This window comes from Primulina tabacum, chromosome 8 (genome assembly GCF_025594145.1).
Source record: "Primulina tabacum isolate GXHZ01 chromosome 8, ASM2559414v2, whole genome shotgun sequence".
Lineage (NCBI taxonomy): Eukaryota > Viridiplantae > Streptophyta > Magnoliopsida > Lamiales > Gesneriaceae > Primulina > Primulina tabacum.
This window is the reverse complement of record NC_134557.1, coordinates 2,207,849-2,221,274: the sequence shown is the minus strand read 5'-3', so window position 1 is coordinate 2,221,274 and position 13,426 is coordinate 2,207,849. Positions and strand designations below refer to the sequence as shown.

The 13,426-nt window shown below is 34.8% G+C and overlaps 3 protein-coding genes across 3 annotated transcripts; 1 reads left to right on the top strand and 2 right to left on the bottom strand.

Annotated features, from left to right (window-relative positions):
* The first annotated feature begins 686 nt into the window (after positions 1-686).
* On the top strand, positions 687-2,649 carry LOC142552842 (7-deoxyloganetin glucosyltransferase-like). Its single transcript, XM_075662709.1, has 2 exons — positions 687-1,279; positions 1,546-2,649. Exons 1-2 carry the CDS (start codon positions 739-741, stop codon positions 2,472-2,474), a joined length of 1,470 nt encoding a protein of 489 aa, XP_075518824.1. The 5' UTR covers positions 687-738; the 3' UTR covers positions 2,475-2,649.
* A 3,030-nt stretch (positions 2,650-5,679) lies between these two features.
* On the bottom strand, positions 5,680-6,937 carry LOC142552843 (protein TRANSPARENT TESTA 1-like). Its single transcript, XM_075662710.1, has 2 exons — positions 6,566-6,937; positions 5,680-6,084 (listed from the first exon to the last, which is right to left on the bottom strand). The coding sequence occupies exons 1-2, from the start codon at positions 6,884-6,886 to the stop codon at positions 5,680-5,682; spliced, it is 726 nt and encodes a 241-aa protein (XP_075518825.1). The 5' UTR covers positions 6,887-6,937.
* Positions 6,938-8,032: 1,095 nt separating this feature from the next.
* Positions 8,033-13,390, bottom strand: LOC142552841 (cryptochrome-1-like). Its single transcript, XM_075662708.1, has 5 exons — positions 12,710-13,390; positions 11,910-12,128; positions 9,706-10,412; positions 8,797-9,593; positions 8,033-8,244 (listed from the first exon to the last, which is right to left on the bottom strand). Exons 1-5 carry the CDS (start codon positions 13,020-13,022, stop codon positions 8,241-8,243), a joined length of 2,040 nt encoding a protein of 679 aa, XP_075518823.1. The 5' UTR covers positions 13,023-13,390; the 3' UTR covers positions 8,033-8,240.
* Between the last annotated feature and the right edge of the window lie 36 nt (positions 13,391-13,426).

Sequence of the window (13,426 nt, the reverse complement as noted above, 5' to 3'; positions counted from 1 at the left end):
GTTTAAAAAATAAAAAATGTTCAAAATAAATATTAAGTTATGAAAATTTATGATATAATTATACAATAAATATTTTTCAGACATATAATATATAAAAACTCAAGCAATATTTAATAATTATATATATATTTTAAAAAAATTAAAATTTTCGGGTCAACCGAACCCAACCCAATTATTTTTTTTTTCGGATCAGCTGTCGGGTCCAATCCGATCTGACTCAAACTCGAAAACTCAAATTTAATTTTTTCGAGTTGAATCGTATCGGATTGGTGTGTCGTGTCTGAATTTGACATATCTGTATAAGTAGCGTATCTGATAGGTAGACTCATAGTCTAAATGCGTGTGCTGGTTTATTTTATATTTTATATTATGTCTGATTTGAATCATACTTATTTGTTATGATATTATTTAGAATTTATTATATTTTAAAATGAATCTTTTGATAATATAATTTTTTACTTTAAAAAAATTTAGGCTTTCGGTTTCGATGTCTATTATTTTAGCACACTCTTTGCTGTTATTTTTTTTTTATATCAAATATGTGCTGTTAAGAGAAAAATTAACAATAGTCCAAAAACGATGGAACCAAACAAAATCAACATAAAAATTCTTGTTAAACGATTTAATAGATTAATTTTACGATATATATTTTGTATTAAAAGTCATATAAATAATAGTGATTGCAATCCGGTATCTTTAATTAATACAAAATTCTCTCCCCCCTTATCTCTGCATTTCATGAAGGGAGGAAGTCCACTTTTGATGGCTTCCCAAGGTGAACCACAGAAGCCCCATGCAGTTTGCATACCATATCCTGCACAAGGCCATGTAAATCCAATGCTAAAACTAGCCAAACTCCTTCACTACAGAGGCTTCTACATCACCTTTGTCAACACTGAGTACAACCACCGGAGGCTCATCCGGGCAAGAGGTCAGAACTCCTTAAACGGGCTCCCCGGATTCAGATTTGAGGCGATTCCTGACGGTCTTCCACCGTCGGATGCTGATGCCACCCAAGATGTTCCTTCTCTTTGTGAATCGACCACAACTACTTGTATAGGTCCATTCAGAGATCTTCTTGCTAAGTTAAATGACACCGGATCTTCCAACGTTCCGCCTGTGACGTGTATAGTTTCCGATGGGGCGATGAGCTTTGCCGTACAAGCTGCTGAAGAGCTTGGCATTCCTGATGTCTTTTTCTGGACCACAAGCGCCTGTGGGTTCTATGCTTACACTCAGTATGTTAAGCTCGTTGAGAAGGGATATTCACCATTTAAAGGTAACGGTTTACTTCTATAATATGAACCTACATCTTTGAACTTGTAAATTTAGATAAAAACTTTGATGCTCCAAGAACTGAAGAATGTTAGGGAGGAATATGAATAACTAACTATATTAATCTCTGTAACATATGATATCTCGTTTATATAGTAAAGTTCTACTACGAGAGGAGTATGAATGGAAACTATCTAGGTTGTGGGTCATTAGCTCGGCCCACAGTCTGAAGGTTGACACTGGCATAATTATTTTGGTTGAACAATGCAGACAAGAACGACTTGACCAATGGGTATTTGGACACAATTATAAATGAAATTCCAAGCATGGAAGGAATCCGTTTGAGGGATATTCCAAGTTTCATTAGAACCACAAGCCCAGATGATTACATGGTCAAATTTGTGCTGTCCGAAACAGAGAGAGCTAAGAGAGCTTCTGCTATCGTATTGAACACATTTGAGGACCTCGAAAGGGACGTTCTGAAAGAACTTTCATCAATTCTGCCTCCAGTTTTTGCTATCGGGCCTTTGCAGTTTCTGGAAGAACAATACGAGAACAAGAGCTTGGAGCTTCTGAAATCGAATCTGTGGAAAGAGGAGCCAGAGTGTCTCGAATGGCTGAACTCAAAAGAGCCGAATTCTGTTGTTTATGTCAATTTCGGAAGCGTAACTGTGATGACTCCTGATCAACTCATTGAGTTTGCTTGGGGGCTTGCTAACAGTAACAAAACATTTTTATGGATTATAAGACCCGATCTTGTCTCGGGGGAGAAGGCCATTCTCCCACCCGAATTTCTTGAAGCGACAAAAGAAAGATCTTTTATGGCAAATTGGTGCCCTCAAGAAAAAGTTCTAAATCACCCTTCCGTTGGAGGTTTCTTGACTCACAGTGGATGGAACTCGACCCTCGAAAGCATATGCAGCGGGGTGCCGATGATCTGTTGGCCGTTTTTCGCGGAGCAACAGACCAACTGCTGGTATTGCTGCACTCGTTGGGGCATAGGCATGGAGATCGACAATAATGTGAAGAGGGACGAAGTGAGAAATCTTGTTGTAGAGTTGATGACTGGAGATAAAGGGAAAGAGATGAAGAGAAGGGCTGTCGAGTGGAAGAAATCAGCTGAAGAATCTGCAAAAAGTTCATCTCGCGAGAATCTCGACAAGGTTGTCAATGAAGTTCTTCTTTCTCACAAGCATTAGAAAACTAATCCTTGTTCAAATTTGTACTGATTTCGGCTGAAAACTCATTCAATAAGCCTGGAAAACTTTCTTATTCCTACTTCAGATGCAAATTCATTCTACAACTGTGTGCAAGCTTTCATGTATTTGCTGAGATCTAAAAATACATTGTGCGATCTATTATTTCGAAATTCAATCGACAAAAGATTATTCTCGTACAATTTTAGTTTATGCTGCCCAAGAAAATGATAAATGATGATACATGCATTTAGTTTTTAATAAAATATGTACAATATTTTACCCAAAAACCAATTATATATATAAAAAACTTTTTGTTAAATAGCACACGAAAACACATATGGCTTGAATTTTTATGGAAAATACAAATAAAATAAATGATTCCTTTTTTTTTTGGGTTAAATAATTGACAACCTTTTTTTTTATCTCAGCCCTTGTAAACGATTGCGATTAAGCGTCTCGTACACCGGGCCAATACAAAAGTACCCTATCGACATTAAATCCTGGCGTTCATTTACTTATTTATTTTATTATATTATACTAATAGTAAAGCACGTGCAACGCACCTTACACTGTGAACATTTATCTTAAATTTACAAAGGCATGTAAAAACATAATTTTTTCACAAATTATTTAATAAAAAATATTTTTTCACAGTTAATATATTATTCTAAAAAACATGGTTTAATTTTTTTCAATCATTTTCTTGTACGATTTTCGAATATTTCAGTATCATAGTGTTATTTTATTTTTCCGATTTCTTTCTTCTATTAAATTCAGCATTCATATCATCATATCTAATTTCTATGTTTTTTCGTCGTCAGATTTGATTTTGATTGATCTTTTTGGCGCTTGAGCGTGTTTTTTTTCCTATGATCATTCAATTTAACTCCATTTTTTTTAAAGTCTCACTCGATTTCTCCATATATTATATATATTAAATCTATTTTACATTAAAACATAATTAATTGTGTAAATTAATTGTTAATGAGAACGAATGTATGTATGAAATTTGAAGTATAATGAATAAAAAAATTGAAAAAAATGGAGTGATTAAAATAGATCTTATGTATATATTAATTTTAAAATTATTGATAAAATTACTTGATATAAAAATTAGAAGAAAATACATGAAAATTCAAGAACAGATAATAAATTAGAAAAAAAAACTATCTCAAGATAAGAGATGTAGATAGATAATTTATTAGAGAAACAAAAGAAAATTCAAAATAATTCATAATCAGAAAAGTCCAAGCGTTTGTCGATTTACCAAATTTATAACTTTTGGTAACAATGCTTAAACGTTAATTCAAATATTTTAAAATCATACAGTACCTCAAGCGTCACGTTTCAATTGCTCTATCCAGCGGAGACATTTATTGTATCCCAACAATTGCACTATAATCTGCAATGAATGCGAATTGAATTCGTGAGACGGATTATGATACCATACATAGGACAAGACATTTGCCGCTTTACCAAAATTATAGCTGGTGGTAACAGTGCAACTCAAATATTTTAAACTATATTGTAATTCAATCGTCATGGTTCTATCGATGTATCCAGCAAAGACAATTATTGCATTCCAACAATCTCACACCCTATACTCCTTGCCATCTATGAGAATTGATCTAATGACTTTGTCTCTGATATATCAATTTTATGATCATTCACTTTCCATTTTATCAAAAGTTATAACTGGTGGTAACAGTGCAACATTAACTAAAATTTTTTAAAACCATAAAGCAACTCAAACATCACGTTTCAATGGTTCTACCTAACATGAACATTTATTGCACCTGACAAATCCGATATAGATGTTATTTTACATTTCAGAAATTATTTTTCTAAATCAAATATATTCTCACTAATCAAATAATTTCTTCAAACACAAAATAATTTTAATTAATAATAATAATTTAAACACAAATATTAATTGTTGGGATGACAATCCTATGCCCTCACCTATGCTCCATTAAGTTGCAGTCATAATATTAATACGTAATGAATTGGTAAATATAATTTAGTTAACTCATTGAGTAATATTAAATAACAATTTTGTTATTTTGAAATGTGGAAAATAGTTTTTTATGTATATAAATTTATCATATATAATGATAGTATGTAGAAAAGCGGAAAAATTATTTTTTCTGTATATAATTTCATCATATACAATGAGGAATTAATTAATAGGTTGAAAAGAACAAACAACAAATCAATATATATATATATATATATATTGAAATGTATTGAAATATATAAAAAAATAACATTTTTTTATCATCTACATAAAAATATCAACAACTTAATAAATTTTTTGATATTAAATAATAAAAATAATTTAAATACATAAAAAATTCTTAAGTTCTTAAAAATATTATTTTATAATAACAATAATCTAATGTACTTGTAATAATCTAATATAGTTAGAAACATATAATAGAGTTGAAAATTTCAAAAAATTTATTAATTATATCTGAAATATTAAACATTTTATTAGAAATTTTCTACTTGAGCTTTTTTTATCATCTATCTATATAAAAATACAATAGTGTTACCAATTTATAGATATTAATTAATAAAAATAATTAAAATTGAATATATATAAATTATAAAATTCATAAAAAATAATATAACGTGTTTATAATAGTATGAAAAAAATGAAAATAGAGTTGAAGAACACACAAACTTTATTAATTATATTTTAAAAAGTAAAACAATCATTAAATAAAAATATTATAGTTATTGTGAAATAAAATTGGTGGACCATTAATGTGTATTATTAATGACACATTATTATTTAAATTTTCTATGCATATAATATTTCCAACAATGTTAAATAAAAACAACAAGAACAAATATATTATATGAATCACAGTCCAGTCCCTCCATCCCAATTATAGTGACCTTGTTTTTCATCCTTCGTCACAAATATATAAGCCCCTATTCAATTTAATATATATCTTTTATTATTTTCCTAATGTACTTATATTTATTTCGAGTTTTTGATATTGAAAACTTACCCAAGTTTTAATATATACAACAATGAAACTCGAAAAATTCATATAAAATGGGCATGCATCTCTTACTACCAGCAAATCAAGGCTCAATTGGGTCAAACAAATATTTGCAACGTATTAGGGCATATTCATTGTCCATTTATAATCCGATTTAGGCCGTGCAGATTCGAGTATTAATTACTGATATTTCATATAGCAAGCTTCCCTTCGTCAAAAGTGGGAGGAAAAGCGGGGCCATGACCGGAACCAAACGACACTACATGATCTTTGAGTGATCTTTTGTGTTTGAAGTCCGAACCGCAGACGCATAGCCAGCGTTTGCCGCAGTTCTTCTCGTGAGTTCTCCAGTCTCCTTTAACGGCCAAAAGCTTGCCGCATTTTCGGCACGAAAAACGCTTCATTCCGTGTTTTCTCTTGTGATGTGTTTGCAAAGTCCTAAAATCCTTAAGGGGTTTGGCTCTGGGGTGGTTTATATTGTTCTTGCATCCTTCCCTGTAGCAGTAGCACGGGACTCCTAACATGGCTCTTGGTTGCGTCCCTTTTAAGGAGTTAGGACCTCGGCGGTATTCTGAGCCATGACCCCACATGTGCATCTGACTTACCAAACATGAGATAATCAAAGAAATGAGTTTACACATGTTATAAATCGAAACAAAAATTATATTTGGAGTTCACAATTTCTTATGCGTCACAATTTCAAAGTATTTGGTGGAAATGAAGATAAAGATAGAGGGTGGCAACCGCCTCACTGGTAGCTAATCTTCCTCAACCGCCATTTTCCTAGTTTGCAATAATCTTTATATTTTGTTATGTTGATATTATAGTCAAATTCCCGATCAACAAGCATAAAATTCTGGGACTATATATGCTATCTAGTTTACCATTAGGAGCGTTTTACTTATAAAGTTTATATTGTTAAACAAAAACTTGAGATTTCGAACTTTAGGATAAATGATTTCTAATGATCGACAAAATTGATTCAAACATCTTCTGTTTCTTCACTATGGATACAATATTAGTTTGAGCTAAATAAAGTATTGATGCATGCGTGAGATATATATGAGGGTAATGCACCTGGAGATTGTTGTAGCGATTGAAGGTTTTTTTGCATATTTGGCAAGAAAAATGAGTGAAACCCACCAAGATTTGTTCAGGTGTAGGTATCCAGTATTGGCTAACTAGCTCTCCTGAATTTATATCCTTAATATGACCAACATAAGCTCTTGAATCCAAGAATCCACTGGCGCAGTTGGGAAGGCCTATTTGCAAGGCGAATGCAGCATCTTCTTTAGCGCAACCATCGCTTTGATCAGAAGTGTTTTTGGGATACAACTTCTCTTGAGAATTCGATGGTTTGTTTGGGAAGAAGTTGAATTGTTCGATATCTCTGTTCATAATCGTGGAGGAAACTAGAGAACAAGAAGGGCTAAACGAAACACCACCTGAAGTACCCTCCATGCTATATGATCAGTGTTTGCTTTGTGTGTCAAGGTCCTCTTATATATGTAACTATTATATATATTAACCTTTGTTGAAAAATAGTTTTACAAAAATAGCTTAAAATCTAATTGAGTGGTCGACTATCAAATATCGAACTTGAACTCAAGCTTGTGATCGTGATCGAGCTCGAGCTCGAGCTCGAGCTCGATGAAGTTGGAGTCAACCAACTCAACAAGACTTACAAGTTGCAACCCTGATTTGCATCAAGAAATCTAGGATTTCATATTTAGCTAATTTTAGATAGATTGATAAAAGGATTTATGTGAGACAACTGTCACATCCCATTATATATCTCGGGAATGTGAGGCAATAAATTTAATGGATGAATAAGTTAGTTGGGCGAAAGCAACCTCAGTTGAGGTGGTCACAGTTATTTTCCGCTGTTTGCGTAGAATATCTTATTTTGGGTACGAAATAATAGGTGTGGCCCAATGCACTGTATTTCTCGGACCAGACATGAAGCAGTGGATTTCAAATTTATGGGAGTGATTTAATACAAATTCTTACCTCTTTTAGGTCAAATATTTTTCCTAATATATTAGCTATCTTCCATGCAAGTCACACGAATCAGTTGTGCAATAGATTCTTGGGAAAATATAAGTATTTGATCGGATAAGTTTGATAAATAACATCTTTTATGTTATATGATTAGCTTGTCGCTCAACAAAGGATTCAAAATTGGTTTCCTGGGATTTAAATTTTTGATTCGAGTTAAAAATATTTGCGGATTAATGGAAAAAAAAATATTGCCAAAAAATGAAGCAACGTGAAGAAATATTTCAGGAAAACACAATACAGTCCCAACTGAAGGTCCAAGTAAAATTAATTAGAACGAATGGAGGAATTTTGAACGCCACCATATTGGCAGTATCATAGTAGAAACACGAAGGTCGCTCACTTTCGAATTCCGTTCGTGTTACTTAAACGCCGTTAGCAAGCCAACCTTGCAAGTCTTGAGGCATATAATTTTGAATAAAATAAAGTTGGGTTTAGATCGATGGATTTAACATATATTTTTGTAGTTTTAAAAAAATTAGACCATAAACTTCGAATCCACAACTTTCAAATATATTTATATAGTTGTACAACACGACAGCAAGCAAAGGATACAGACGAACCACCCCATTTGAATAAAAAAAAATTGTGGATGCCAATGGATGGTTGATCGAAACAGACGTTGCCATACAGATGCTGGTTTCATCTTGCAGTTTCTACTCCATGTCCGGTTCACTAATATACCGACTTCAAATTATCTGGTAGCAAGGGAAACAATGAAAATCAAGAAATGCTGTAGAGGCAATTGCCTTTGATGATAAAAAGTGTATTTCATCTTTGCTCAAGAAAAAATGGTTATTATCAATTATGTTAGGACGTTCTTTTTTTCCTGTGACAAATACAAACATAAAGAAGTCATTATATCAAAATATAGCTACTAGTTTTATGATAAAATACTTCTTGGTGTTTGCAGAATTTTCCAGAAAACAAAAAAATCCCAATCATTATTTGAAAATGGAGCTCAATGCAAGCAAGAAACAAAATGGGATTTTGATCGTTAGTGTAATAACCTTTCCCCACGTCGATTTCATGGCGGAGTATTTAAGAATTCACATGACTCATCTAGCAACTCTGATAAACCCTTTTCATAAAGTGAGTATATAGACACGATAATTTCTATTGGAACTCAAACACAGTCATATTTGCGTGGGCCTGCAACCTGAGGAGGTAGTTATAATACGCACGATAACATTCTGCTTCGAAACTGAAGTTACAGTAACGACACTTAAAATCACAAATGGTCTACTTACCCAGTTTGGTAAAGCCGCCTCCGGTTTATTAGCTGGTGAGATTGTGGGTGCCTTTGCGAGTAGGAGGAACCATTTCCAATACCACTGTCCTCAGCAGCAAATGGGTCGGAGTAAGTTGAACTTGAGGGTGACCAAACCGGTACTAGACCTCCATCTCTCTCTCTTCTACTAACACTGGATGATTCTGCAGTAGAATCTAGGGAATTTCTCCGACCTGCTGTGTTAAATTGTAGAAAACCAGTGTTGCGTCTAACTGGTTCTGTAGTAACAAGTCCAAATGCACCTCTTCTTGGTTCCTCTGCCATATCTACATTGAATGGCACCTCGGCTCTACTCTCATCTGCCAAACTTCGAGCATATGTCTCTTCGTCTTCTACCCTGACAAAAGAAGAAGTGATGCTCGGGACCATTTGGTCCTCGTATTGTCGAACGTTTGCATTTATATGGTCATTTCGAATTGGTTCGTTGTCCATTTCCATTTCTACTTCCGTTTCTTGAGGAAACGCAATAGGGATTGATTCAGACGAGTCTCCCAGTCCCTCTTCCATTCCATTCCCGGCTCTTGAAGCTGCTTCATTTCGCCACATCTGTGACAGTGCTTCCTGTAACCTGGCTTTCGCATCATCGATTTCGACAATTGGTAAAGGATAATTGGAACCAAGCTCGATCCCAGCGGCTTGAAGAACAGATTCTGGTGCATTCCAAGGATGGTGTATCCATTCGGTCGGCAATCTAGCAAGTTCAGGAAGCCATCGTCGAACATACTCACCATTTGGGTCAAACTTGTAACCCTCAAACTGTGAAACGATAATATACATAAAATTATAAACACCGTTGTTGACAATTTGGAGAAAACGGGAACATAAAATGGGAAAAATCAAAGGTAATACACAGTAAATCAATCAACACCTGTGGGTTATCAATTCGATCAAGCTGACGACCATCTGGAAGAGTCCCCGATATATACTGCCAACCAAGTGCATCACTTTCAAGATCTGCATCCAAAAGGGTGTCCCAGAAGTACTTCATTCCCCATCTCCATGGCAGCTGCAGGACTTTTACAAAGAAACTGGAGACCACCACTCGTATCCGATCATGCAGCCAGCCACTAGCCCACAGCTCCCTCATGCCAGCATCTACCAAAGGATAACCGGTTCGGCCTTGTCTCCATGCCTTAAAGTAACCCTCATCCACTACCCAGGGGAAAAACTTAAGGTGCCCAAGTAACGGCCTTTCATGGCTGTAAGGATGGTTGAAACTCATATATCTCGAATATTCTCTGAGGCCAATACTCTTAAGGAATAAGTTGACACTATCTTCACCTGCCTTGTTCCCATCATTGGCCCATAAAATTTGCTTGCTGCGAACTAAATGGAAAATCTTCCGTACACTGACTTCACCGAAATGTAAATGGGGAGAGAGGAACGAGGTGGTTGCACTATCTGCTTTTCTTCGGTTCTTTGAGTACTCTATGAGTGGTCCGTTAAAGAATGAGGTGAGAGCCTTATCAGCGTTACTCCAGCCAGGAGACCAAGCTCGAGCAAGAAGTGCGTTACTTCCTTTCTCGGAGTCATCTTCAAATACCAAAGGGTCCGAATCACCTTTTGGCACGTCAACTAGAAAAGAGCAAGCATAAATTTCAATGCAAGTCCGAAGAAAGAATATTTAACTAGAAACTGAGGGACACATGATCGTGATTTCTTACAACCAAAAATAAAAACATAAAAGGAAAACAGCAGAACCATATCAAAATTGAATGCCAGGATGCAGTTCGCCAAACATTCTCTCACCAAAGCAAGTTTTTAGCAAGAAACCTAATCCACCCATGGTCAATGTTTTCCTATTCAACTGTTCTTGTCCGTATAAATTAAGTTGTACGAGAAGATAGAGCAGAAGAACGTCATGGTCTAAAGATGCCCATGCAAGTAAACAATTACTCACATGATGATTCATCGTTGCAATAGAATTTTATGAATAAATTGGGTTAGAATCAGCCAGACACTAAATGAATAGAAGATTTTTAACATTGCTACAGCATGAAATGCAAATTCAACCGGGAACCTTAATATTTTCTTCCCCGATGAAGGGAACACTGATGTACAATCAAAATTAAAGACAGATCATTCAAATAGCTGCTTGAATATATCTCCTTTATGAACGAACAAGCTGATAGAGCTACCATTATGACACAAGTACTAAGACATTGCTGTACCAGCCCACATTTGTCTAGTTGCTTCCTCTTCCAAAACACGTTTATTGGACAAGAATCAGTGAATCCTCTGTCTAATTTCCTTATATCAGAACATAGAGATCAACTACGATTTATTGAAATTGCCTGAGATTCACGGCAAAAAAAAAATGCTTCTTTAGAAATTGTTAAAATTTAAATGCACCAGCTGGATACTATGTACAAAGTTGCACGATTGATTAGCATGGGTGATAATATTCTAATATATACAGTAGATTCAGATTACTAACAGTAACTTGGCATTGATGAGAATTAGCATCCTACATTATTGCCTCACTGAAAAATTGAAATAGTTTATGCTGAAAATCAAGTAAGTTTTTTTAGACAAAGACTAGCCTCTCCCTGTTTTAGCCTTCCGTAGAATATCTGTTTGCATAAATGTAACAGGAAAACTGATTGGATGGGATGTGTGTTCGAATCAGTAAAAAGATGATAAGAGAATCAGTTGAAAGGGATCTGAATCAGCGAGAACTAGATAGCACAAGGAGGAAGTCACAGATAACATTGCATCCCCTCCTAGTTAACTTGATATAAAGGAAGTTCAAAAAAAGTGTTAAAGATTAATGAAACACCTAAATTAAAAATATAAAAATAAGAATGAACATGAATTTTCTATCTGCAATCTAAAAGTGAATTATTCAGAAAGCATTATCAAAAACCAACATTATTAGGTGAAAGAGGTTGGAAGTTAACTGTATTCAATTATAATTTAGGACTTAAAAGTATATGATATCCTTTTCAACACTATTCATAATTATTGAGTACCAAACAGAATGCCAATATGCAAATATCACGCAAAATTTTGATGACGAGAACTTAAGGACTATCAATTAGTAGAGTCGATAATGTGAGAAGCCCCTATTACCAGAAATGATTCTTTTGGGTGGGAGAAGTGGAGCCTCGGGATCATATGGCATGCTAAGGCATCTTTCCCAAAATCCTGCAAAAGTTGTGAATGGTAGGCCTTCCTGATCATGTACCTCCCAAGGTTCGTACAGCAAGTCCGCGTTAAAGGAGCGGACAGCCACTCCTTGGGCCGTCAAAACTTCCTTCGCTCGGTGATCCCGAACCAACGATATAGGATCTAAAATAATAACAAAAATGTGTTAACTCCAGAAGTAACAGAGATAAAAATCTTATTGAAGGGGACAAAATTAAAATATAAAAGTTTGAGGGGGAAACATGGCCTTGTGTAAAATGTCTTCTTTCTAACCAGTTATCGCCTTTAAAAGATAAACACTGTAGCTTTAGGACAACAAGATAGTCCATTTCTACATATGGAAAGAAAGAAAACAACACACAGATATACTATCCCACTTCTCTCTCCAAAAAAGAGAGAGAAATTCATATTAAACTGCTTACGCTAACTCGAGTATAGGCACCAGTACAAAAGTTCGCTTCTTGGCAAAAAGAAGAGGGTATTTTTAAATAAAATTGAGTATGTTAAGTATTACTGCAGAGTCTAAAGAAATCATGGCATTTATTCGCATATTGCAGCGTGATATGTGCAAAAAATAGAAAACAAAGGCTAAAAGCCATTATAAAACTCTTTACCAGTATTTAATTACGAAACGGTAAGATAAACATCAATAAAATATGCTAAAAGTTATGAAAACTAACAGAAAATTAATATAACGCTCTACACAAGGAGAAGTGAAAACTGACCATATAAATGGTTGAAAAGGATCTGAGAAGCTCCAGTGGATTTAACAATTTCAAGGAGAGAAGAAACACTATCTGTAGATCTCTTAGTGAGAAGACTAGTGCCTAGACGTTTCAAAGAAATATCGAGATGTGCTAAACTCTGCTTCAGCCACCATCTTGAAACCCTTCCTGGAAAATAAGGCCCTTCTTCTTCAGGTGCCCATATAAATACTGCAATCACTGCTCCAGCCCTCACTCCAGCAGCTAATGCTGGATTATCTTCCACTCGTAGGTCCCTCCTGAACCATACTATACTGCAGCCACCTCCTGACATGCCTAATAAATTTCAAGAAAACAGAAACAAACACACACACAGAGCCAGATTAATTTTCTTCTGTATACACTATAATTCTTCTCTTCTTCTTTCGGTGGGATACTAATCAGTCTTGGCACTTGTTAATTTTCCTGTTCTTTTCGCCAATCGAGACTCAAGAGAACAGACCATGAACCAAAAGAAGTGATCTTTAACTTTCTTTGTCACATAAATTACATATGAGTGCGTGGAAGAATTTAATTCTCTGTGAATCTTGACGGCCAAAAGTGAATAGTATGAAAAAATGGGCACTCAGCGATGGCAAAAAGAAACCTTTGAGAGAGAAACTGAGTGTGATGGTGATTGGTTAAGGTTGTGGGGTTGCAGGATAACTGCCGGCCAAATTGCAGCCACAACTTTTAAGT

What these genes read in the sequence shown, in the direction of transcription:
- LOC142552841 (XM_075662708.1), bottom strand. Translation starts at nt 13,022, where the DNA reads ATGTCAGGAGGTGGCTGCAGTATAGTATGGTTCAGGAGGGACCTACGA. An exon ending in CCTTTTCAACCATTTATATG is followed by an intron (nt 12,129 to 12,709) that starts GTCAGTTTTCAC and finishes TTATTATTTTAG; the next exon opens with ATCCTATATCGTTGGTTCGG. An exon ending in ACCCAAAAGAATCATTTCTG is followed by an intron (nt 10,413 to 11,909) that starts GTAATAGGGGCT and finishes GCTCTTTTCTAG; the next exon opens with TTGACGTGCCAAAAGGTGAT.
- LOC142552842 (XM_075662709.1), top strand. Translation starts at nt 739, where the DNA reads ATGAAGGGAGGAAGTCCACTTTTGATGGCTTCCCAAGGTGAACCACAG. An exon ending in GGGATATTCACCATTTAAAG is followed by an intron (nt 1,280 to 1,545) that starts GTAACGGTTTAC and finishes TGAACAATGCAG; the next exon opens with ACAAGAACGACTTGACCAAT.
- LOC142552843 (XM_075662710.1), bottom strand. Translation starts at nt 6,886, where the DNA reads ATGAACAGAGATATCGAACAATTCAACTTCTTCCCAAACAAACCATCG. An exon ending in ATCGCTACAACAATCTCCAG is followed by an intron (nt 6,085 to 6,565) that starts GTGCATTACCCT and finishes TTGGTAAGTCAG; the next exon opens with ATGCACATGTGGGGTCATGG.